The 22,994-nt window shown below is 49.5% G+C and overlaps 1 protein-coding gene and 3 non-coding genes across 5 annotated transcripts; all 4 read right to left on the bottom strand.

Moving 5' to 3' along the window:
• Positions 1-1,234: 1,234 nt before the first annotated feature.
• Positions 1,235-1,307, bottom strand: TRNAK-CUU (transfer RNA lysine (anticodon CUU)). Its single transcript has one exon. It is a non-coding gene; the product is annotated as a tRNA-Lys (tRNA).
• A 1,459-nt stretch (positions 1,308-2,766) lies between these two features.
• TRNAV-CAC (transfer RNA valine (anticodon CAC)) lies at positions 2,767-2,839 on the bottom strand. Its single transcript has one exon. It is a non-coding gene; the product is annotated as a tRNA-Val (tRNA).
• Positions 2,840-5,316: 2,477 nt separating this feature from the next.
• Positions 5,317-5,389, bottom strand: TRNAK-CUU (transfer RNA lysine (anticodon CUU)). Its single transcript has one exon. It is a non-coding gene; the product is annotated as a tRNA-Lys (tRNA).
• A 5,268-nt stretch (positions 5,390-10,657) lies between these two features.
• Positions 10,658-19,626, bottom strand: LOC127033322 (zinc finger protein 501-like). 2 transcript variants are annotated; one of them, XM_050921322.1, is made up of 4 exons: positions 19,387-19,626; positions 14,892-15,019; positions 14,171-14,284; positions 10,658-13,837 (listed from the first exon to the last, which is right to left on the bottom strand). In XM_050921322.1, the coding sequence occupies exons 2-4, from the start codon at positions 14,923-14,925 to the stop codon at positions 12,687-12,689; spliced, it is 1,299 nt and encodes a 432-aa protein (XP_050777279.1). In that variant the 5' UTR covers positions 14,926-15,019; positions 19,387-19,626; the 3' UTR covers positions 10,658-12,686. The 2 variants fall into 2 exon arrangements, with proteins under 2 accessions (XP_050777279.1, XP_050777280.1); XM_050921323.1 differs by having other exon boundaries at positions 10,658-13,804.
• Positions 19,627-22,994: the final 3,368 nt, after the last annotated feature.

The following is a 22,994-nucleotide window of genomic DNA, read 5'->3' as shown; positions in this document are numbered from 1 at the left end:
TGCAAATTGAGCATATGCTTAACTCTTTGCAGGATCTCAGCCAATATTATTAAATTAGCATCCAATCCTGCAGCCACTTATGTAGGTGTTTAACTTTGCTACCATGAAGGTAGCAAATACTTACCATGTGTGTAAGTATTTGCAGGCTTGAGGGGCAAGTTCCCCATTGCTCCATGGGGTGGTGTGTATTCTGGATCAGGCCTTTAGTCATTATATTTTATGTTACAGTATTTGGTATCCTTTTTTAAGGAAAAAAATATTTCCACTTTATTTATTTTTTCCACTTTATTTCATTTGGTTTATTAAGTTGGTTGGCAATGTTTTAAAAATAAATGATGGTGTGTGAGGGGGGGAAATCAAAGGTGTCACTCTCTAACCAGCTTTGAAACTGAACGATTTTTTAAAAAAACAATGTTTACTGAAAAAAGCCAGTTTTCGTGACATGAGAACAAAAGCCTTTCATGAATGTTTGTGATAATAAAGGTTGAAAAAATAAATGGAAAACGAATAAAAATTGAAAAAAAAGCAACATTTTTGCATTTTTATCCATGTTTCACAGAAGTCCATTTTGTAATTAAATAACCCTTTGTTCAAAAATATTTCTACCCATTCATGTGTCATCCTTGGTTTACTTTATTGATTCCTGTTATGTATTATATTTAGATTTTATTTTCCTTTATGACATCGTTTTATCTGCTGTGCATCTATTAAACCCCAGGATCAGCAGCCAAATAATCTGATCTAACTGCACCCAGTCAGAGAAGCCACAATTTAGTCAGATGTGGCCACACTCCTGTCAAAATAGAATGTCTCTCAGCTCCCTAATCTGCTCCTTTTCCCTTTGAAGACACTGGAAAACCTCTTAGTGAGCTTCAGTAGTGCAAGATGAAGCCCTCAGTGAGAGCAGATTTCTGTCCTACTAGTAGCTGAATAGTTTTCAATTTCACTTGTCTTTACAGGACTAGAACAGATAAGGGACAGTGATCTCAGCAAGAGGGGGCAGGATAGTGATCAGAGGGAATGGGAGGGTGACGGAAGTGACTTAAAAGCAGCTGCTCATTTCTCAGATTTTCCCCATTGCAGTGACACGTTTTTTCTCCGCTGATCAAAGTCTACGGGGTGTTATTTTCTACAGATCAAAACACGGTTCCAATTTTAAATGCACAGTTTGATGTGCCTGGGCTCATCTAGAAATAATTCCTTAGAAAAAGGGTGGCGCGAAAAAAAGGACATGCGCCCAACGTGGGGCTCGAACCCACGACCCTGAGATTAAGAGTCTCATGCTCTACCGACTGAGCTAGCCGGGCGACCGACGCGAAGTTTGGAACTTAGCAGAGATTACTCAGAAAGAGGTGTGTCTTTTCTCTGCCTGTTGTGTTTGCCTCTTCTCTCAGCTGACGGCCTGGAAAACATTCCTGGACACAAGATCCTCTCCAGGATTAACCCTAGACTCTTAATCTAGTTCCTTCCATATTTGCAGTTTGCTGAAGAAGGCATGAAAGTTGCCTTCCCGCTGGGATGCAGGACATATTTCAGACACAATAACTGGGGAAACACCTGGGAAAAAAATTCTGAAAAGTGAACACGCATGTGCCTCTGAACGCCTGAGAATTCACTGCCCAAACGCCTGGCTGTATAGGGAAGGATTTAGTCAAGAACAGGGTGAAGACGCATGAGGCTAACACAATGCAAACCCATGGAGTGATTCAGGGATAGCCTGAATAACTTAGTCCAGAATTGCCTTGTTCCTGTATGCAACAGTGTTAAACGACACAAAATGGGCTTTAATCCGAAATAAGCATGTCCACACATGCTTAAACAGGAATGGCTACTCCTGAATGCCACCGTATGTATGATCCCGGTGCAGGGAAAATAATGGTGAAAACACATTGATTCCAGTGCAGGAGGCGTGATCCTGGGGGCGGGATCTACACAGTCTGTAGACAAAAAACTCTAACGGATGAGGAGAGAACACATGGGTCTTGCTGCAGGAAAAAGAATTGTTGAACTCACATGGACCCATAGCAGGGGAAATAATGGTGCAAACACGTGGATCCCAGTGCAGGGGGAGTGATCATTGCGGTGGTGGGGGAAATCGGTGTCCAGAAAGACTCAAGCAGCCACTGTGAACATACCTGGCAAGATACAGTGGAAAACAGGTTGACTGCAGAATTTGACCATAATAAAGGGAATCCAGCAAAAGAAGCGGAGGTTAAACCCCCTCCCCATACACCCGCAAACCACCCAGGCAGTGAGGTCACAAACCGGGCTGCAGCGTGAGAACTATAAGACTATTTTCTCCCTCTCTGAATGAACTTGTCCATAACCAGGAAGCCTTTTCCTTCCATTTGTCTCCAAGCCTTTTATCCCCCTTCCAGTTTAACGCATAATCTAAGGGCAAGGAAAACGCTGGCGATCCCCAAGGTCGGTTTATTTCTCTGATATTGGTACCCACAGCACAGCGCTCATGTCCGCCCAGAACAACAATCATCGCCATTCCTGTGACACAAATCCCATTGAAAGTCAACTGAGCAATTCCGGACAAAATCCAATACACCTAAATATTAGATCAAGTTGTGTAACATCCTTTCAGTAGTATTAGTCTGCTGCGCTTCAGGCACACGCTGCTTATAGATCTGCCGTGAACTAGCCCTTTGGAAAGACGAAGGTGGAGAAATACGGCAATTCCTAGCAATCATGGTGCCGGAAGAAGGGCTGCAAAACAGAACCCGTTCTCTGGGAGGGTGGCGAAGAAAAAGCGACTGCTGTTTCTGCCCGGTTTCGAACCGGGGACCTTTCGCGTGTGAGGCGAACGTGATAACCACTACACTACAGAAACCAGCTGGCTGCGTTTTTCTTTACAACGGCTACAGCCATTGGTGTGAGAGTTGCAGGCCTGTTCTAGCTAAGGGCTGATGTTTCCCTGCTGCTAGATAAGATAACACACAGGCCCTTGTTTAAAAGGCGCCTCCCACACAGGCTGCTTTACTCCCCCTTGTGTAACATTCCCCTTCATTCACACCCGTGCATGCAGGATGGCTGCTAAACAAAGACCAGCCTCCAGCCAGATGTGGGCACCACTTAGACCTGGAAGAATGCAGGGGGCAGAAAGTTTTAAAACACCCGTTGGTGGCAAAATTGAAGGGTGATCAGCGTGAAACAGCCGGGATACAGTCAGGAATCAGGGCACAGGTGTGATACAACTGGCAGAATCCAGTCAAAGTAATTCATCCAGCAGGATGAATGGTACAAGCGCCTGGTGTCTATCAATCCTGAGCGCAGTCATCGTGAACACACCTGGCTTCTTCGGAGTCCGGAGAAGGTACCTGCAGCGGATCTGAAACACAACAGCTGTGCAAAATGCTAGAATCTCTCAGAATCCAGGCAATTCAGTCCCACAAGTACCTGGTTTCAGCAGAACTGGGAGGACAAAGCCTTTTGTGAAAAACATCTGCGCTTCTAAAAAAAAAAAAATCTGGCTCGCTATTTTATACAGAGGATGCTGGTGCTTTCAGACTCAGGCTGCTTGTACTTCTCTTGGTGCAGCCAGCCCCTGAATTGAGAAGACCTGAATAACACAGGAAGATTACAAAAAAATACACCTGGATGGTTCAAAGTTCCAAGCCAGACATAACCGTATAGACACGTTTGGCGGATCAGAATTGAAACACACACCCGAGCCTCCTCAGGATCCAGGCAGAGCACATGCAAACTCACGGGGAAAGAAAAACGCACACAGGATAAGCCTGAAAAATCCAGCATCCAGATACCCTCCGTGTCAAGCAACCCTGCCCCAGGAGTCTAAGGATCAACTCTGTATACAGCTGTTTTTAAAAGGGCTGAGGGGTTTGAAAGTGAATACACAGGACTTGTACAGACGGAAGATTAAGAATTGAATTATTTACGGTATCAGCTTTATGACAATTCAAAGTGGAGTATGTTAAAGAATAAATGGAAAGTCTATTCAAATTAATCCTTTCGGTTTTAAAATAGGGGTTTTGTGTGGCTGATCATTGGGAAAATCACTGCTGTACGGGGGAAAAAAAACCATTCCCTGCTGGGATACAAGCCCTGGCCATTGCTTTGAAAAAGTAACATGCTAGTATAGGGATTGGCAGCTACCGGTTTTCTAATGCTATTTAACTTCTGCTAAACTAAAAACAGTTTCAATATTTAACCAAATAGGCCACTTTCCATTTAGTTCCCAGGTAGTTTTGGTGAATCAGAAGCAACTTCAGTAAATCATAACAAAAATATTTTGTTATAGAGGATAAAATATGTTAAATATGCCGGCATTATTCAATCTTACTTTTCTTTTTTTTTCAGTATGTTCACTTGTTGCCGTTGACAAGTTTGTGTCTTGTCAATTTCATGGTTCCTCTGTTATAGTTAGTTGGTTTAGTCAGATTCTCTCATCCTGAAATTACATTTATAAAACTTACGTCAGAAGGGGAGCTCAATAAACCCTCATTAAAGAAAAAAAAGTTTAGGTTGTGCCATTTAATGGCTGTTCCCTCAAAAACTGAAGAAAAAGTTAGTCAGTTTCAAATAAAATTAACTTCAGTCTCCCTTTAAGAACTTCAACGAACACAAATCTACTCTATAAATATTTATAAAAATGAAACAGTATAAAGGACACTGCAATGCACCTCAATATAAATCCAAGGGGTGTTTTTGTTTTTCTTAAATCCTTAATGAGTGTTGGACCAAAGACAGCCCTGGGGCAAATCTACTGAAGTTGTGGGAGCCATTTGTTTCAAAGCACTTAAAAAATAATAATAATAAAGCAAATTTTTTTACATAGTCTTATTTTAGATTCTGCTGTTTCAAATATAATTGATTGCATGTTTAATAACTGCACAGGAAAAAGAGCAATCAACACACACCACCTTTTTTCCATTTTGCAGGAGAGAAAAATCATATTTGCTCATTTTGTTGCTGAACCTTTTCTTGTGATTCAAGTTATCCATCAGCTGTTTGTCCGTCTCCAGAGCAATCCTCCTTAATAATCAACCCAGTCAACAGAGACAAAGGATGACAGGGAATTGCAGCTGGTCTGTTTTTCTGTTCTAGCTGAGACAGAAAGAGAAAGCAGAGGAAATCAGAATATTATTTTTCGATTGTAAGAAACAGAGTGGCATTACTCCTGGCGCAGGAACTGGCATCTGGCGTCTCTCTGTCTGTCTGTCTCTCTCTTTGCTTTCTTTAAAAAACAGGAAAATGGTTGAAACAGTCATTCTTACAGACAGACATTTACTTCCAGGGAAGATATGGTTAAAACACCTCGCTCTACTTTTAGAAAAAGAGAACTCGCTTCGCCCAACGTGGGGCTCGAACCCACGACCCTGAGATTAAGAGTCTCATGCTCTACCGACTGAGCTAGCCGGGCTGCTTATGCAATATTTTAATTCAAGCATATGGAATAGACCTACAGCTATGTTTCTTAAGTTGTCATTTTTACCTTACTGGGTTTCTAACTTTCTGTTGTTCTAACCCCAGGGAACCTTCCTAAGATCCAACAGGCTCCTTTTCCAGAGCTAACCACCTTCTGGGAACTCCCAGAATGCCAAGCCACAGGATGCAAAGTAATAGATGCAAAGAGCTGGGGGAATTACAAACAGAAGATAAGAGAAAAAGAAACAAGAAACTTCAGCAAAACATAAGCAATAAAAGGAAGTATTTCATCACCAACCACACAGTCAGCCTGTGGAATTCTTTGCCAGATGTTGTTGTGAAGGCCAAGACTATACGAGGTTCAAGAAAGAACTAGGTAAGTTCATGGAGGACGGGTCCATCAGTAACTATTAGCCAGGATGGTCAGGGATGGTGTCCCTAGCCTCTGTTTGCCAGAAGCTGGGGATGGATCACTTGATGATTACTTGTTCTGTTCACTCTGGGGCACCTGGCATTGGCCACTGTCAGAAGACAGGATACTGGGCTAGATGGACCTTTGAACCAGTATGGCCATTCTTATGGTCTTATGAACAACCACACTGGGTCAGACCAATATTCCATCTAGCCCAGGGGAAGGCAAACTATGGCCCACGGGCCATATCCGGCCCATCAGGGCTTTCAATTCGGCCTGCGGGATTGCCAGTCCCATAGTGCAGCAGGACTAAGGCAGGCTCCCAGCCTGCCTTGGCACCATGCTGTTCCCAGAAGCAGTCGGCAGCATGTCCCTGTGGCCCCTGGGGGAAAGAGGAGGGGCAGAGGGCTCTGTGTGCTGCCCTCACCTGCAGGCACTGCCCCCTGCAGCTCCCATTGGCTGGGAATGGGGAACCGCAGCCCATGGGAGCTTCAGGAGTGGTACTTGCAGGCGAGGGCAGTGCACCGGAGAGCCACCTGCCCCACTCCACCCCCAGGAGCCATTGCCAGACATGCTGGCCACTTCTGGGAGCGGCGTGGGGCCAGGGCAGGCAGGGAGCCTGGCTTAGCCCCACTGCCATCCCGGAGCTGCTTGACATAAGCAGTGCCAGGCCAGAGCCTGCACCCTAAATCCCTGCGCTGAGCTGCCTCCAGCACCCCAACCCCCCGCCCTGAGCCCCCTCCTGCACCCCACACCCCTGCTGCACCCCACACTCCTCCTGAACCCTGCACCCTTTGCTCTGAGCCCCTTCCTGCACACCCCACCCCATCCCACACCCCACACTCCCTTCCGCACCCCAACCCCCTGCCTCAGCCCCACATTCATGGCCCTGCATGCAATTTCCCCACCCAGATGTGGGCCTCAGGCCAAAAAGTTTGCCCATGCCTGATCTAGCCCAATATCCCGGTCTTCTGGCAAGGGGCAGTAGAGCCTGCCAAAAAGAGGAGGACCAGGGGCCCCCTCCCCCTCCATGGCACAACACCTTCTGCCCAAGGCCCTGACCCTGGCCAAGCTGGAAGCCAGAGTGGGCTGGGAGCTGCAGACCCTCCACCCACTGGGATGGGGGTGCCAAGAGCAGCTTTGGCCCATGACCCTGCCATGCAGGCTCCACTGTACAGGGGAGGTGGAGTGTTTGCGGCCCTGCCACAGCTACCAGTGAGGCTCTTACCCGAATCTAGCTCTGGCTGGAGAACCTGGCCTCATAGCCGCAGCCCGGCCATGGTAAGACCACATAGCCAGGCAGCTGTGAGGAGCAACCTGTCCTCCACCTGCCCTGGGTGGGGGACCTGGAGGGCAAGGACACAGTTCAGGAGCTACTCTGGGCCCCCACATCCCAGGCAGGTGAAGGTCCTTAGCGTGATGCTGCTAGCCTGGCCAGGGGGGCAAGACCTCTGGGGGCCATGGCAAAAAGTGGATAGGCCAAGCCCGTCCATTTTCAAAAAGTGGGAGGGCCATGCCCCCGCCCCTTTCCTGGTGCCCCTGCCTCCAACAGTGGCCAAGGCCAGGTGCCTCAGAGGGAATGAACAGAACAAGCAATTATCAAGTGATCCATCCCCGGTCGCCCATTCCCAGCTTCTGGCAGTCAGAGGTTTAGATCAAAACAGCAAAGGGCAGGGGCAAAGACTCAACATATAATACGGTCGCTTTTAAGTCATTATTTACCCTTATTACATGTGTTTTCCTTTGCCTCGAAGGAAAAGGGGAAAGAAAATGACCCAGAGGTTTAGATATTTGCTTTGGAAAAGAGATTTTGTGCAGGATCCTCCCCCTCCTCCCCTGTGTGTCCCATTCTTTCCTAAAGTTGGCGCACTCTCCCTTACAGGAATTTAGATGGAAAGTGGCAATTGCTGGGTCTGGGATCTCCCAGACCCCAGCCAGGGTCAGGCTGCAAACAGCTGCCAGCACAAGTTGCTGCTGATTGCTTTTGCTGCCCTGTCACAATTTGCTGTGTCTGCCTTTCCCCATCCTCTGGTCCAGGGGTACCATATTGTGACAGATTGGGTGGGGCTTTCCCCATCATAATTTGCTCTCTCACACCTTTCTCCATCTTGTCTGGGACAGTAAATGGTAATGGATAATAAGGGCCCACCTATTATAATGTGCTACCTCGGTCTTTCCCTATCACCTGGGAATAGCAAATAGCCAATGCCTTAATCCAACTCTAACTACACTTGATACTCTCCCAGGTTGGGGGTCTGGCAGGGAGAGGAGTGGGGGCAGCTGTTCAGTAGCTGTTGTGTCCCTGCTCAGAGAAAGGAGGCTGCGCTCCATCTGTCTCTGTTTTTCATCCTGTATCATGAGCTGCTGCCTCCTCCATTGGCATCTGGGAGCTGACACTGAGCAGCTGCTGCTTCCCCAGCAGTGTCTTTGCTGGGGAGACCTTCATCAAAGGCCCCTCTGTGCCATGCCCAGCCCAGGTGGAATGTTCACTGTGCCACAGCGAGATCCACTCTGCAGTCTGAGGGTTGGGGCACCTGCCTGGGAGGCCCCATCCCTTCCCAAGGACTCTGTATGACTGCTGCAAAGTGTGACAGGTTCTGCAGGAAAGACTGAGGGACCCCCTCCATATCAGCATCTCATGGCCTAGCTTAGGAGGCTCCCTGCCTACCATGCTGGCTTTTGTAGATCGCAGCCTTAAGTGCCTCGGTTTCCCCCTGCAAGGTACAGGGAGCCTAGCTGACTAGTTCAGCCTTTCTGGATCCAAGAGTTGTTTCAGTGATTTTCTAGACACCTAAAAGTTAGGTATTGCAACATCACCATCCCTTCGGCCCTCCAGGGTTCAGTGGCAGCCAGGCACCAGACATTCGACAACTGCAGACCTAGCTGAAGTGGAGAGGGCTAGGGACCAGATGCCTGGAGAGCCCCATGCATCCACCATTACCTCTCAGAATTTTCCGACATTCACCAAACTCAGCAGCCTCCTCCCCGGGGGCTGCCTGGAACACTCAGGTGCAGCAATCGAAAGTTATTGCGTTGCGTCCAAATGGACAAATGCCATTGCGCTGAGTGCAGGACCTCACTTTGCATGGCCAAAAATAAATCAGAAGAATACCTGGCTCTCAGATAGCACTTTGCATTGGTGGATTTCAAAGTGCTTTAAAGCAGTGGCTCTCAACCTTGCCAGACGACTGTCCCCCTTTCAGGAGGCTGATTTGTCTTGCCTACCCCCAAGTTCCACCTCACTTAAAAACAACTTGCTTATAAAATCAGACACCAAAATACAAAAGTGTCACAGCCACAGTAACTGAACAATTGCCTCCTTTCTCATCATTACCATATCATTATAAAATGAATCGATTGGAATATAAATATTGTACTTACATTTCAGTGTATAGTCTACGGGGCAGTATAAACAAGTCATGGTCTGTGTAAAATTTTAGTTTGTATTGACATCGCTAGTGCTTTTTATGTAGCCTGTTGTAAAAATGGGCAAATATCTAGATGAGTTGATGTCCCCCTGGAACACCTCTGTGTAATCCCAGGGATACGTGTACCCTTGAGAACCACTGCTTTAAAGAACAGGTTATCATGATTCCTCTCCATCACTGCTCCACCAAGATTCAAAAAAATGCCTTCCCAGCCTGACTGACTTTTCTTCCACAGGAGGTGAATGGGACAGGACAGCTAGCAGGGATTTCCCCTGCCAATGATGGATTTTCCCCACAGACCCATAGAAGAGTCTGAAATCCCAGAGCTGGCTCCTTTGGCATCTGCAGTCTGTGGTGCTCAGGGAAAGAGTTTTAACACCTCCAAGAGGCTTCCAGGAAAGCCCATTTTGATTAATTATTCACGACAAGAGACGCTCAGAGGTTGAGAAACTATGCTCTGCTTTATCGTTTCCAAAGGAGAAATACAAGCTAAACCCACCGCCCCAGCCAGGGCCCGGAGCCCAAGCCAGCGCGATGCATTTCTGTCCCAGGCCAGCACAGTGCTGCTCCCAGCTCCCGCGGGCACCAGGGAAAGAGAAACAAGTTAAATCTGGTAGAAAAGCACAGACAGTTCGTGAGAGGTGCTGGGATCCAGTCACAAGAGCAAATGCTCGGAGAGCAGGAAACCCCGCGAGCTCGGGTTCGAGGGATGCAGTGTGGGGCAAGAGGGGCACAGAAGGGTTCTCTCATCTGCACCCAGGACTCTGCGGCGGATGGGGAGGGGAGGAGCTAAAATTTCAGATCCTCCTCTCCCTTTGGCCTTATTGATGAGGGTCAGACTGGCTTCCAGGGAGCTCAGGCCTTGTGACTTCCCCGGCTTCCTTCTTGCATCTGCCCAGCCTCGTCCTCTCAGCAATGAGGAGACGCTGCCCTCTCCCCGCCTCTCCCCTCTTGGGGCGTCATTCATAGCCCTTTAGATTTCAGGGGTGCCTTCCCATGGCAATCGTAGGACATTGCCTGTCTCTCTCTAGCCCCACTGCAGCAAGTTCACAGTTCTCAGTATTGGCTGTCTGGTTCTCAAGAGCGAAATGTGCAATTTTCCAGCTCTGTACCCCTCACCTCCCGACTATATCTTGCATCGTTGCAGGGATCAGGCAGTAACTTCCTTCTTCATTTCAGTCTCTGCCTCTGGGAGGGTAAATCTCGCACTCACCCTGTTTGTGCCGATACATATTGACAATTGGCATTGTTCAAACCACATGAAAATCTCACGATGGGGTAGAGGTGAAACTAAAATGGGAAAGGACTGTTCTGGTAAATAGTCATTTGCCTCATCACATCTCCCATCACCTATCAAACCGAACAAATATCAAAGTACGTGACCCAACACCTTCAGGAAAGAAAACCCCACGAAACAGGGTGGGCTACGAAACACTTTTACATTCAGAAAGTGATATCCCAGAGACTCTTCAGATTCACAATCAGGAGAACAAACGGACTCATTTCCTTCTGAGCTGACTAACTCTGCTTCACTCAGCACCTCCTCGCTATTCAGTTGTGTTAGTTACAGAATTCTAGCATCCTCACAATGAAACAGAACAAAATAAAATAAAACCAAAACCTTCCCCTCGACAAATGATCTGTACTTGGCTGTGAAAAGCCCAGAAGCCACTTTACCGATAGATGGAATTTAAGCTCAGAAACCTCAGCTTGTGCATTGGGGTTCATCTGAATCCTCCCCCAACCCCAGCCCAGGTCAGTGACACTTTCACCTCCAGGAGTCTGACTTAGGATCAAAGTGTGATTCCTACACATGGACAGCCAGGGACACTGTGATAAGCGACACTTTGTGGGGTGGAGTAGAACGGGGACAGGATAAAATTCTCCAAGGCTCGGACAGAGGCTGCTGCATCAAGGATGGAGCATGACAGTGACGGGGGAAGGAGGGAATCCCTCGGACTCACCCCATCGCTCTCAAATAGCACAGAACCTAAAACACCACCTTTTACTACCCTTGCTCCAACTCTTCTAGAATCCATTTAACTCTCATCTGTAAGAGAGAAAATGTACAAAAAGAAATGTTTCCCGGCACAGCCTGGATTGAGGTGAGACTGGCTGGGAGTGAGAGAACCTATCCCCAGTGAGAGAACCTACCCCTACCATCAGTGACTCGAACAGTCTCTCTGCTAAGGGTGGGATCCGAATGAATTAGATGCTCAGGCTCAGTCTAGGATAGGATGGCGGGGGAGGGTCAGAGGAGATGAGGTGGCTGATCCTGACCACGTTTCCTACCACAGATGGACGCTCGGAGGCTGATGCTGCTGAGGCAGTGGTGGGATCTCCAGGCCTCCCATGAAAGGCCCTGTTGAAATCAGTCCCTCTTGGTGGTGCTGTCTGAATGCAGCAGGGGCAGGGAGAAGGGGCAGAGGGGGTGAGTGATGAGGCAGCACCTCTCTACCCCTGTGCTCTCCCTCGCCTCTTATCCCATGATCCCCAAACACTCGATACCCCAGCACCCAGCTCCCCCCGCTTCACCAGCCCCAACCATTCAATCTCCAGTGTCCTCCCCAGAACCCTTCGGCTTGGTCCCTTAATGGCTGATCCCCCACAGCCCAGCCCCCTGGGGGATTTGGGGAGGGGAGGAGTTACTAGCCCCCAGGGACACTCGCACTGCAGGGAACAGCTCCAGGTCAGTGGGGGAGCCCAGCCCAGGGGCTGGTGAAAGATGTGGGGTGGAGACAGGTCTAGAGTGAAGGTGGGGCCTGGCCCAAGTGTCCTTCTCCTCATATTCATGGCAGGGGGATCCCGGCTGGGTGGGGAAGGGAGAGAGGGGAACTTCAGCCAGGCAGAGGGAGCAGCTGGAGGAGTTTCTCTCTTTCCCTTCCCCTCTTTGATCCATCAGTTCAGCAGCCAGGGCTGCAGCAGGGAGGAGAGGCTGATCGGGGTTTCTCCTCCTCTGCCTGGGGTTTGCTTAGACCAGGCAGAGCCAGGGGGTCCCTGACCAGCTGCTGCTTGGCTGCTGCTGAATCCTCACCCCAGCACTGGGCAGCTGGATCCTTGGGAGCCAAATGCCCCTGATGTGTGTGGGAACAAGGAAACGGGTTTGTCACCATGGCCGGCCCCAGTCAGGGCACTCAGAGAATTTCTCCCACTTGGAGCATTTTCCTTGCTAAGGACATCTCAGCAGTTTCTTCCCTGCACAGATCTGCTGCTGCCAGATACTAAGCGAAGCTTGCCCCACATTCAAGGTTTTTCTCTCTCATGTGGGTTCTCCAGTATTAAGTAAGGCCTGAGCTGTTACTGAAGCTTTTCTCACAGTCCAAGCATTTATGGGGTTTCTCTATTTTGTGGCTTGTCTAATGCAGAACAATGTAACTTTTCCCTCAACAGGGACACTTCTGAGGTCTCTCTCCCACGCTGTGGTCTCCTGATAAGTATTAAGGGTTCACTTCCTATTGAAACATGTCCCACTTATAGGCTCTCTCTCCCTCATGAATTCCCTGATGTTTAGTGAGGTTTGAGCTGTGACTGAAGCTTTTCCCACAGTCCAGGCATTTATAGGGTTTCTCTCCCGTGTGGATTCTCTGATGCGTAATAACGGCTGAACTGACGTTAAACCGTTTCCCACAGTGGAGGCATTTATAGGGTTTATCCCCTGTGTGGGTTCTCTGATGCGTAACAAGATTTGAGCTCTGACTGAAGCTTTTCCCACAGTCCAGGCATTTATGGGGCTTCTCTCCCGTGTGGGTTCTTTGATGTGCAAGAAGAGCTGATCGCAGATTGAAACATTTCCCACAGTCCAGGCATTTATAGGGTCTCTCTCCCGTGTGGGTTCTCCCATGTTTAATAAGGGACGAGCTGTCGCTAAAACTTTTCCCACACATGAGGCAGTTATAGGGTCGCTCACCCGTGTGGGTTCTCCGATGTTTAGTGAGGCTGGAGCTCTGACTGAAGCTTTTCCCACAGTCCAGGCATTTATAAGGTTTCTCTCCTGTGTGGATTCTCTGATGTCTAATAACAGCTGATCTCACATTGAAGCTTTTCCCACAGTCCAGGCACTTATAGGGTTTCTCTCCCGTGTGCGTTCTCTGATGCGCAATAAGGGCCGACCTCACGTTGAAACTTTTCCCGCACTCTAGGCATTTATACGGTCTCTCTCCAGTGTGCAGTCTCTGATGGGTAATAAGGTGTGAGCTCTGACGGAAACTTTTCCCACAGTCCAAGCATTTATAGGGCTTCTCTCCCGTGTGGTTTTTCCAGTGCGTAATAAGGTTGGTTCTTACACTGAAGCTTTTCCCACAGTCGAGGCATTTGTAGGGTTTCTTGTCCTTGGGATTTGTTTGCTCGGTGGTGGTTTCCTTGGGATCAGTGCATCCTCCCCCACCTTGAATGGATTCATCCACCTTCTTCCTTGGCTGGTTTCCCAGCTGCCTCTCTGACCCACTCCGATTTCCCCAGGCTTCTCCCTGTTCCAAGCACTGGGAAAAATTCCCTTCAGCTCCTCTCAAAAAGGTCCTCTCTGGTTCCACCTGCCAATTCACCTCCTTGTTCTCACTCAGGGTCTCATCACCTGTTAAGAGAGAATCCAGACAGGAGTCACTGTCTGTGCCGGGGAGAAAGGACAGAAAGGGGAATAGCAAAGAGAGAAAACACAACACAGTAACTGCTGGGGAGACTGAGATATTGAATTCTGCCTCCACATCCCACCCAAACACTCACAGAGGAGTAAAGTTGGGGAGGAAACTGCAAACAGCTAAAGGATGTGTGGGAAGCCATGAGTGATAGGTCACAGTGAGGCACGACTTGTTAATTACAGCCCTGACCTGGGTGAGATGGGGCAGACCTGGGGGAGCTTGTTCACAGCACATCTTTGGGAGTCTCGACTTTTTCCTTCACCCACCACACTGTTTCTATGTCCGTTTCACTGACGCCTCACCTGTGTGGGTGACTTGCATGACCTCCTTTTTCTCAGAGGCCTGGAGATCCGGGACCCATGGCTCTTCCCCTCGTTCCAGCAGGGCAATCAGCTCAGGTTTGGGAATGGGAAATCCTGCTCGAGGGGTGAAATCAGACAAGATCAGGGGGTGTGGAGTACTGGGAGAGTATCTGTCACAAGGAACATTCCCTGCGTTTAACCTGGCCCCGCGCGCTGTGCTGGGAGCATGACTAATCTGAACAGTTGGGAGCATGATCACTGAGCCCCCTTGAGAGAAGCAGACATTGGGGGTGGGAGACCATCCCTTCACTAGGAGTTTCCAGGATCTGTGCACTCTGGGGGATTCACTGATGCAGACACAGCTCTGGTGTTAAACCCCTGCCTAGTTCTAAACCTCCAAAGCCCTCCCCATGGATGGAACCAGTCCTGGGAAAGGAGGCCAACAGGGATTCTGCATGTGACTTAGAGTTAATAGAGATAGGACAATACATGACTTCTGCCCCCTTGAAAGCTGGAGGGATGGGGATGAATTAGCAAGTCCATTAGGTTTACGACTCCCTGACCGCTTTGGAGGGGATGGAGATGCAAGTTTCTCTCACACTGGAGCTGTGGACTATGGGACCCATTTTCCTCTAATCTAACTGACCAAGGAAGAACTTGACCAGATTCAGACACGCAGACCCCACGGCTTCTAATAGCTGAGGGCACAGGAATCCCTTACCCAGCGAGGTCACCGTCTCATAGTTCTCCTGCATGACGTCCCTGTAGAGGGCTCTCTGAGCGGGGTCCAGCAGAGCCCCCCTGCCCCTGGGTGAAATACACAGCCACCTCCTCGAAGGTCACCGGCATCTGAAACAACAAGAGTCCCTCACTCAGCACCTGCTGCCCCAGCCACTTTCTCACTACTCACACAAGAGGAAGGCAAAAAACAGAAGCTCTCAGAGGACCAGAGTAGCAGAGTCTCACCCCCACCCAGCCCCCACCCTACTCAGAGCAGCCAGGAAGCTTCAGGGGGTGGGGAGAAGGTGAGAGTGCCTTGCCCCCCTCCCCCAGCTGCTGGAGGAAGGCAGAGTCTTATTTACCACAGTCTGATCATATACACTCTTTCCATTCCACTAGTATCTCCTGGGGATGTTTAACAGAAGCCACTAAAGCTGGACATTTTTTAATTAGCAGATCCAGATCACGTGCATCCAAGAATTTTAAAAGAGCCGGCCAAGGAGCTTGCCAGACCGTTAATGTTGATTTTTTAATAAGCCTTCAAGTTCTGAGGAAGTTCCACAAGACTGGAATAAAACTAATGAGCCAATTTTTTAAAGGGGAAACCGGATAATATGGGTAATTATAGGCCTGTCAGCCTGATACTGAGCCCAGCCAAGATAATGGAAGAGCTGATGCAGGACTTGACTAATAAAGAATTAAAGGAGGGTAATGTAATGAATGCAATTCACCATGGGTGTATGGAAGATAGATCCTTTCAAAGTAATTTGAGATCATTTTTTGATGAGATCACAAGCTTGGTTGACAAGGGCAATAGTGTTGATATAATATACGTACACTTCTGTAAAGTGTTTGACTTGATATCGCATGACATTTTGAATCAAAATCTCACAATACACGATTACCATGGCACACATTACATGGATTAAAAACTGGCTAACTGATAGGTCTCAAAATGTCATTTTACAGGGGGAATCAACATCGAGGCATGTTTCAAGTGGGGTCCCACAGGAATTGGTTCTTTGCCCTATGCTATTTAACATTTCTAAGAAACGACCTGGAAGAAAACAAAATCATCGCTGATCAGGTTTGCAGAGGACACAAAAATTGGGGGCTGGGTAAACAATGAAGAAGCAAGGTCTCTGATTCAGAGCAATTTGGATCACTTGGTAAACTGGGTGCAAGCAAAAAATATGCATTTGAATACGACTAAATGTAAACGTACACATCTAGGAACAAAGACGGTAGGCCATACTTCCAGGATGGGGGACGCCGTCCTGGGAAGCAGTGACTCTATGGGAGCCATGGTGGATAATCTGCTGAACATGAGCTCCCAGCCTCACACTGTGGCCAAAAGAGTTAATGCGACTGGCTGTATAAACAGAGGTGTTGTCAGATGCTGCCGATGTGGTGCTCTGCTCTGTTCAATGTTGATATCAATCTGCTGCGTGCGTGTGTTTCCTCTGTGTGCTGCCCCAGCTCTGCGCAGATAGCTGACCCAGCAGATCCTGAGAGAACCCCCAATGACCACAGACTCTAGGAAGGTACGAAGGCACTTCGGCCAGGTTTATTGTCAAATGAAGCACAATGATAGTTCCCTCTAGATGTTACTCTACAGGACATGCTACGAGTATGTGCCCCCTGGCAATGGACTCAGCTCAGTCAGTGACTGGACTTTCCACTGCCGCCTCGGCTGGACAAAGACACTGCCCCAGGGATGCATTCTTATACACAGGTACAAACAAGTTACACATCACTCCTGACATATTGAGGTGCAACCCCTCTAAGTAGCAAGATGCCGCCTCTCACCTTGTACATGTTGGTTCAAACAAAACAACTCTATCCATCATATTACCCTTTTGGCTCTGTCGTTGGGACGGGTCAGCTTGTTCCTTGTTATCTGTGTGGAGTGTACAAGTATGCAAATGTTCTGATATCTGGCATCCAGTACCTTTTAGGTATGTCTCTTTTTGCAGCATCAGCCCTTTCCTTGCCAGCTTCTGTGAGCAAGGCCTGCCTCTGGCTCACAGCTTAACTTTGCTTTATGTTAGCAAAGTCTTGACCATTACCTTAGTTCAAGCCTTAGGCCTCAAACCAGGCCTCTGATGCCAAGGTTTATATCTCAGGGCCTCCTCTTATTACAAGAGGAATCTTGAGTAGAAGTAGAGAGGTTATTTCACCTCTGTGTCTGTCACTGGTGCAGGCGCTGCTGGAATCCTGTGTCCAGTTCTGGTACTGACAGTTCAAAAAGGATGTTGACAAATTGCAGAGAGTTCAGAGAAGAGCGAGGAGAACGGTGAAAGGATTAGAAAAACAGCCCTGTTGTGATAGACTCAAGGAGCTCTAGCTATTTAGATAAACAAAGAAAAGATTACGGAGTGAGCTGATTGCAGTCTACACAGGGAACAAATATTGAATAATAGCTCATTAGTCTAGAGGAGAAAGATAGAACACAATCCAAGGCCTGGGAGCTGAAGCTAGACAAATTCAGACAGGAAATAAAGAGTCCGTTTATAATGGTGAGAGCAATTCACCACTGGAAGAATTTACTAATTCTCCATCACAGACAAGTTTTACATCTAGATTGGATGTTATTCATCTGCTCCAGGAATTATTTTGGGGAAGTTCTCTGGCCTGGGTTATACAGTAGATGATCAAAACAGTCCCTGGGATCTATGAACCTATCAAAATTTCACAGCAGCCTCGGGCTAGTGAGTTCAGGCTCCGGCACTGAGAGTCTGGTCAGTTTTCCCAGCCCTGCCCAGGGGGCTGTTTCCTGTTTCAAAAATGGGGGAATGTTTCACCTCCCACCTCCGCCAATGGGCCTGTTCAGAAAATCAGGCCCAGGTTAATCATGCCCCAGCAGGCTTGTCACACCCTGTCCCCTCCCTGCCTCATCCTGTGTTTCCTGCCCCTCCCCTCCTGCAACAAATCTCCCCCGCAGCTCCCTGAAAAATCCCCTCCCTGACCTGGCTTCATCACAGCCATTTTCCCTTCCCTGACTCCTGAAGACGGGAGGATCTGGAGCAAAATGTGGACGTGATTCCTCAGCCTGTCAGAGCGAGAGGGGCAATGGGGAAGGTTTCAGAAGGGGCTCGAGTCCATTTCACACCCCGATTCCCCCCGGCTCTCTCCCTGCAGACAGACTCTCTAGACTCTGCCATGCTGGGAAAACCCTCAGTCACTTTATTACAACAGAGACCTGGCCTCTTCCACCAGCACTGAACCCCCTGAGACCCTTTTAAATCGCCCTCCTCTGCCCCCTAGTAACAGACTGAGCCAAACACTAGAAAAGACCAGAATCAAAGGAGCTGCGGTGGTGGATTCCCCCTGACACTAGCCCCAAGGGCAGCATCCAATACATCCAGCAGTGACTCGACTGGGGCAGGAAATGGCTTTTCCTTTGTCAGCTCCGCCCCTTGTCCCCAGGAGAGTCAGTCTGCCCAGGGGGATGCAGGGAATGGATCCGGGCTGGGAGCTGGGAACCTCCCTCCCCACTTACTGCTCCTGCTGTCCCTGCCAGTCTCTTCTCTTTCCCTTTCTGTCCCCTTCCATTTCTCTCCTCCCCTCTGCCTGGGACAACTAGTGCCTGTCCTGTTCCCCTGGGCATTTGCTCTCCAGTACACAGATCAGCTACTTCATCTAGAACATAAGAATGGCCAGACTGGGTCAGACCAAAGGTCCATCTAGCCCAGTGTCCTGTCTTTTGACAGTGACCAGTGCCAGATGCCCCAGAGGGAATGAACAGAACTGGTGATCATCAATTGATCCATCCCCTGTTGCCCATTCCCTGCTTCTGACAAACAGAGGCTAAGGACACCATCTGCCTGCACAACATCCTCTGGCAAGGAGTTCCACAGGTTAACTGCGCACTGTGTGAAGAAATACTTCCTTTTGTTTGTTTTAAACCTGCTGCTTATTAATTTCATTGGGTGAGCCTGGTTCTTGTGTTATGAGAAAGAGTAAACCACACTTCCTCATTTACTGTCTCCACACTCCTCTGCTAGCAGGAGTGTGAGCCTGGGGGTGTCACCGAGGGCAGCAGCTCTGGGACTCACAGACACTCGCTCGCCCTCTGCTACAAACTCACCAGCAGGTCCCTGAAAGGGGCCCCTTGGGCAGTCACTGCCCTGCCCAGCCCCAGCCCTTCCCCCGGGTCTCCCCATCACCTGCAGGCTGCGGACACTGCAGAAAGTCCCCACCAGGCTGGGCAACTCTTAAAGCTCCCCCCCCAAAGCCACCTCCCCCTGCCTGCCCCCCTCCATCCCCCTCCTGCCCCTGGCCTCACACATCCCTGTTCCCCCCTCAATTCCCCCTCCCCCCCGTGTGTCTGTCCCGCCCCCAGCACGGCCCGGGCTGGCTCCCCCCGCCCCGCACGCACCGGGGCTGGCGGCAGCTTTCCCGGGCCCCGGGCGGGAATCGCAGCCAGCTCCGCTGGGAGCAGCCTGGGGCCAAACCTCCCCCTGCAGCCCGGGGGGGGGGCGGGTCTCTCTCACCTTCCCTCCGAGCGGGGCCCCCCGGGGCAGGGGCCGGGCCGGGCTGGGGGCTCTGCCCTGGGAGAGGCTCCTGGGGAGCAGCGGGAAGGGCCCTGCTGGAGATTCCCCTCTCCCGGCTGCAGCCAGGGCTCCGGGCTCCCAGCACCAGCCGCCGGGGCTCGGGGATCTCGCCAGGAGCCTGGGAGCCAGAGTCACCGCAGCGGCTGCGAGTCACTTCCTGCTGCCGGGCCGGAGCCCAGCGCTCGCTGCCCCACCGCCGCCTCCCGGCTGCTCCTGGGTCCTAGCGATCAATCTAGCGCGTTGCAGCCCCCTGCCCCCTGAGGACCCCACCGCCCCTGGGCAGGGGCAGCTTCTCCCAGCGCTATGTAGGTGCCTTGCCTAGAAGCCACTGTGTCAGTGACTAGATAAAGGAGACGTCCATGTCGCGGGGAGCGGGGAGCCGGGGGCTTCTATGGAGACTGGGGAATTGTTCCTGTTTACATGGACACAGGGATGATGGGGGTCCTGGTCCTGAAGCGGCTGCCCAGAGTTCGGTGCTGCAGGTGACATGCTTCTCGATGACACTCTGTGTGTGTGACCGCCCTGGTAACAGACTGGCACAGGGAGCACTTGGCCAGAGCTGGTCTCTTGTCCACACACCAGGCTCACTGGCTACCAGCCCTGGGCTGGAGCGACCAGCTCTGCTCCCCTAGCTCAGGTCATGAAGCTGCCAGTGCTTTGCTGCCAGGTTCCTGGAGTTATTTGTAGGGCCGGATTAAGCCATTCCTGGGCCCAAACCCCCTCATGTTCCCCCACCCCAGGGGCAGGCACCAAAGGAACTTTTACCCTGAAAATGTAGGTGTTGGGTGAGTTGAGGAGCCTAGACAATTTGACAGGAGTTGTGGGAATAGCTGTGGAGCCAAAACATGGGACATAGGCCCATAAACCTAAATTTAGGCATCTAAGTACCTTTGTGAATCTTGCCCGGGGTCTCTATAATGTGGGCGTAATGTGTAGTTGTGTGCACCTGGCTTCTTCAGTTCTTCATAAGAATGTCAGCATCCTCCATCCTTCTTCTCAAAACACTTCTCAGCACTGTCAGCACATGGGCACGCTCTTGCACTGAGCAGCCGCTGATATCACAGGGCTGTCTTAAGCAGATATGTTTATAATATTTTCCCCCTTGATGTCCGATCAGCTCATCTGTCAGCTGAGTAAAGAGGAGTGACCTGCCAGGTGGTTTGCCTACAATGAAAACATCCTAAACAGCTTCAGAAACAAAGTACAGAGCATATCTAGTAACTACAGTCACAGCCTATTTCTGGGTGTTTCTGGGCCAGGTGATCTGCCCTGCGCTGTGCATGTGGGCTGAGATGCAACATCACAATGTGTTAAGTGAGCTGAAAATATTTTTATTACAGCCTCTCAAACTGTGTTCTCACACCTATGCAGATATCAGAGCCATTAATATTACCATGAAAATGTCAGAAAGGTGTCAGAGACAATCCTGTGTTTGTGAGCTAAATTCCCCAGGGAGCACATAGTAACAGATAAGCTTTATATGACATGTGATTAGTGAGCAGCTAGAGGCTGAGATCAAAGATGAATTTTACAGTTAGAGCACCAAAAATGTGGATTGACTGGTTAATTCTATTGTGACAAGAATTTCTATACATTGCTTACAGAGGGTATCCCCATACAGCCAGGCCAACACCCTCTGTGTGCACAGCAGGATCTACCATGATGACAGTATCCGGCCTTCATTCTCCTTCTCATAACAGATGCCCAGACCAGCGGAGGGCAGAGAGAAGAGGCAAGATCATCTTAAATTTCAATCTTAAACCATTTATCGGACAAAACTGAGACCTGGGAAATATCGTAATGACTTTTCCACATGGGGCAACATTCCGGGAAATTAAGATGAGTGCCCCACTGCTTCGCTCCTTCTCTTTGAAAAATCAAATGGGGGTTACACCTGGACTATACAAAATTTTTTAAGTGTTCTGGACACATCAAAGGTCTCATGAATAATAGCGTTTTTGGGAAGGACTCTTGCAATCTGCTATGGTTGCCAAGACTGCTATAGTTATAACTAAGGTGACTTTACTTCTGAACGAGATCATCCACACAGGGTTTTACGGCACATTAACTTTTAGCATCACACCATGTAGACAAGCCCTGAATAAGAGAAATTGAAAGGCTTGAAGCCTCTGTTAATTCCTTTACTTTATAAGGGGGGAAAAAATTATTTCTATGACATCCACATGAATAGGGTGGGGGATCACAGACATTCAGATGTAAATACCTCTACTCAGGAAAGAATCATAGAATATCAGGGTTGGAAGGGACCTCAGGAGATCATCTAGTCCAACCCCCTGCTCAAAGCAGGACCAATTCCCAGGCAGATTTTTGCCTCAAGTAGCCCCCTCAAGGATTGAGCTCACAACCCTGGGTTTAGCAGGGCAATGTTCAAACCCCTGAGCTATCCCAGAGAACTAGTCATTATGAAATCAGCATCAGAGACACCAGGAAATCAGTCCACCTTGCAGTCATATGATCCCAAAGAATAAACTGGGTAAAAAGAACAAAAATTTAGCTTTAAAAACTCAAGCTGCCGTCTACCACACAAAACAGGAAGTGTTAGACTAGAAACACTGTGAGAGGTGACTCCTGAAGCTACTAGCAACTATTAATATTTTTAAAGATTATTTGCTATGAAAATAGAAATGAACTAACACAGGGACATCCATCTGCACCATGTTAACGAAGGGAAATGATGAAGTGCTAAGAGTCATCAAAATAGCATTTTAAAAAGTAACCAATTTAAAGGAGTGAAACTGTACGGACAGTGGATTACCAAAAAACCCAGTCCAACTCAGGCAAGCAGAACACCAGGTAAGACAAATTTGTGAACTGCTCGGAGGTGTTATGCAGACAGATACATTGATACGGGATTCTCTTTCACGCTAAAATTATGTATGACCGTTGCAATTTTTGGCAGTGGGCGGATGTTAAATATTTTACTGGAGCAAGTCTCCTTTTGCTGCTCAATACATCACGTCCAGTAGCGAAGAACTGTCTTGTCTTGGCATTGGGATGCTGTGCTTTTAAGAACACAGGCCTGCACGCCAGCAGACCCTGGTTCTTGAAGTGTTCCTTCCCGACTGCCCTGTAGAAGGGTGTGATGGATGGATCCCCTTTGGGGGGACCTGCTTTGGACACAGGCCTGAAGCCAAGGGTGAGGGGACCTGCAGCCACTTGCGGTGGGAGGGGACCTGAGGCTCCACTGCACCCTGCTCCCACGGGGGATCTGACTCCTTCAGCAGGGGCACGGTTCACAGAGTGCCCTGACGCCTGCCCCATAGGCAGCAAGAGGGAGACCCTAATGCTTCGGGCCGTGACCCTGAGCCCCTCCCAGCCCCACCCCCTTCATTCTCATGGCTCCACAACGCCCCCACTGGCCTGACCCATTGCCACCAGGCCTCGGGCAGGCAGCTCTGCAAGGCTGCGACCTCAGGGGCTGCTTCCCACCTCCCCCCCCCAGGCCCCAGAGCTGCCTCCTGCACCCCCCCCCCCGTCTCTCCCCTCGCTCATTGGCTCCTCCCACTCAGCTGAGGGCGGGGCCTACG

This window comes from Gopherus flavomarginatus, chromosome 12 (assembly GCF_025201925.1).
Source record: "Gopherus flavomarginatus isolate rGopFla2 chromosome 12, rGopFla2.mat.asm, whole genome shotgun sequence".
NCBI classification, from domain to species: Eukaryota; Metazoa; Chordata; order Testudines; family Testudinidae; genus Gopherus; species Gopherus flavomarginatus.
This window is presented reverse-complemented; position numbering and strand designations above follow the sequence as displayed.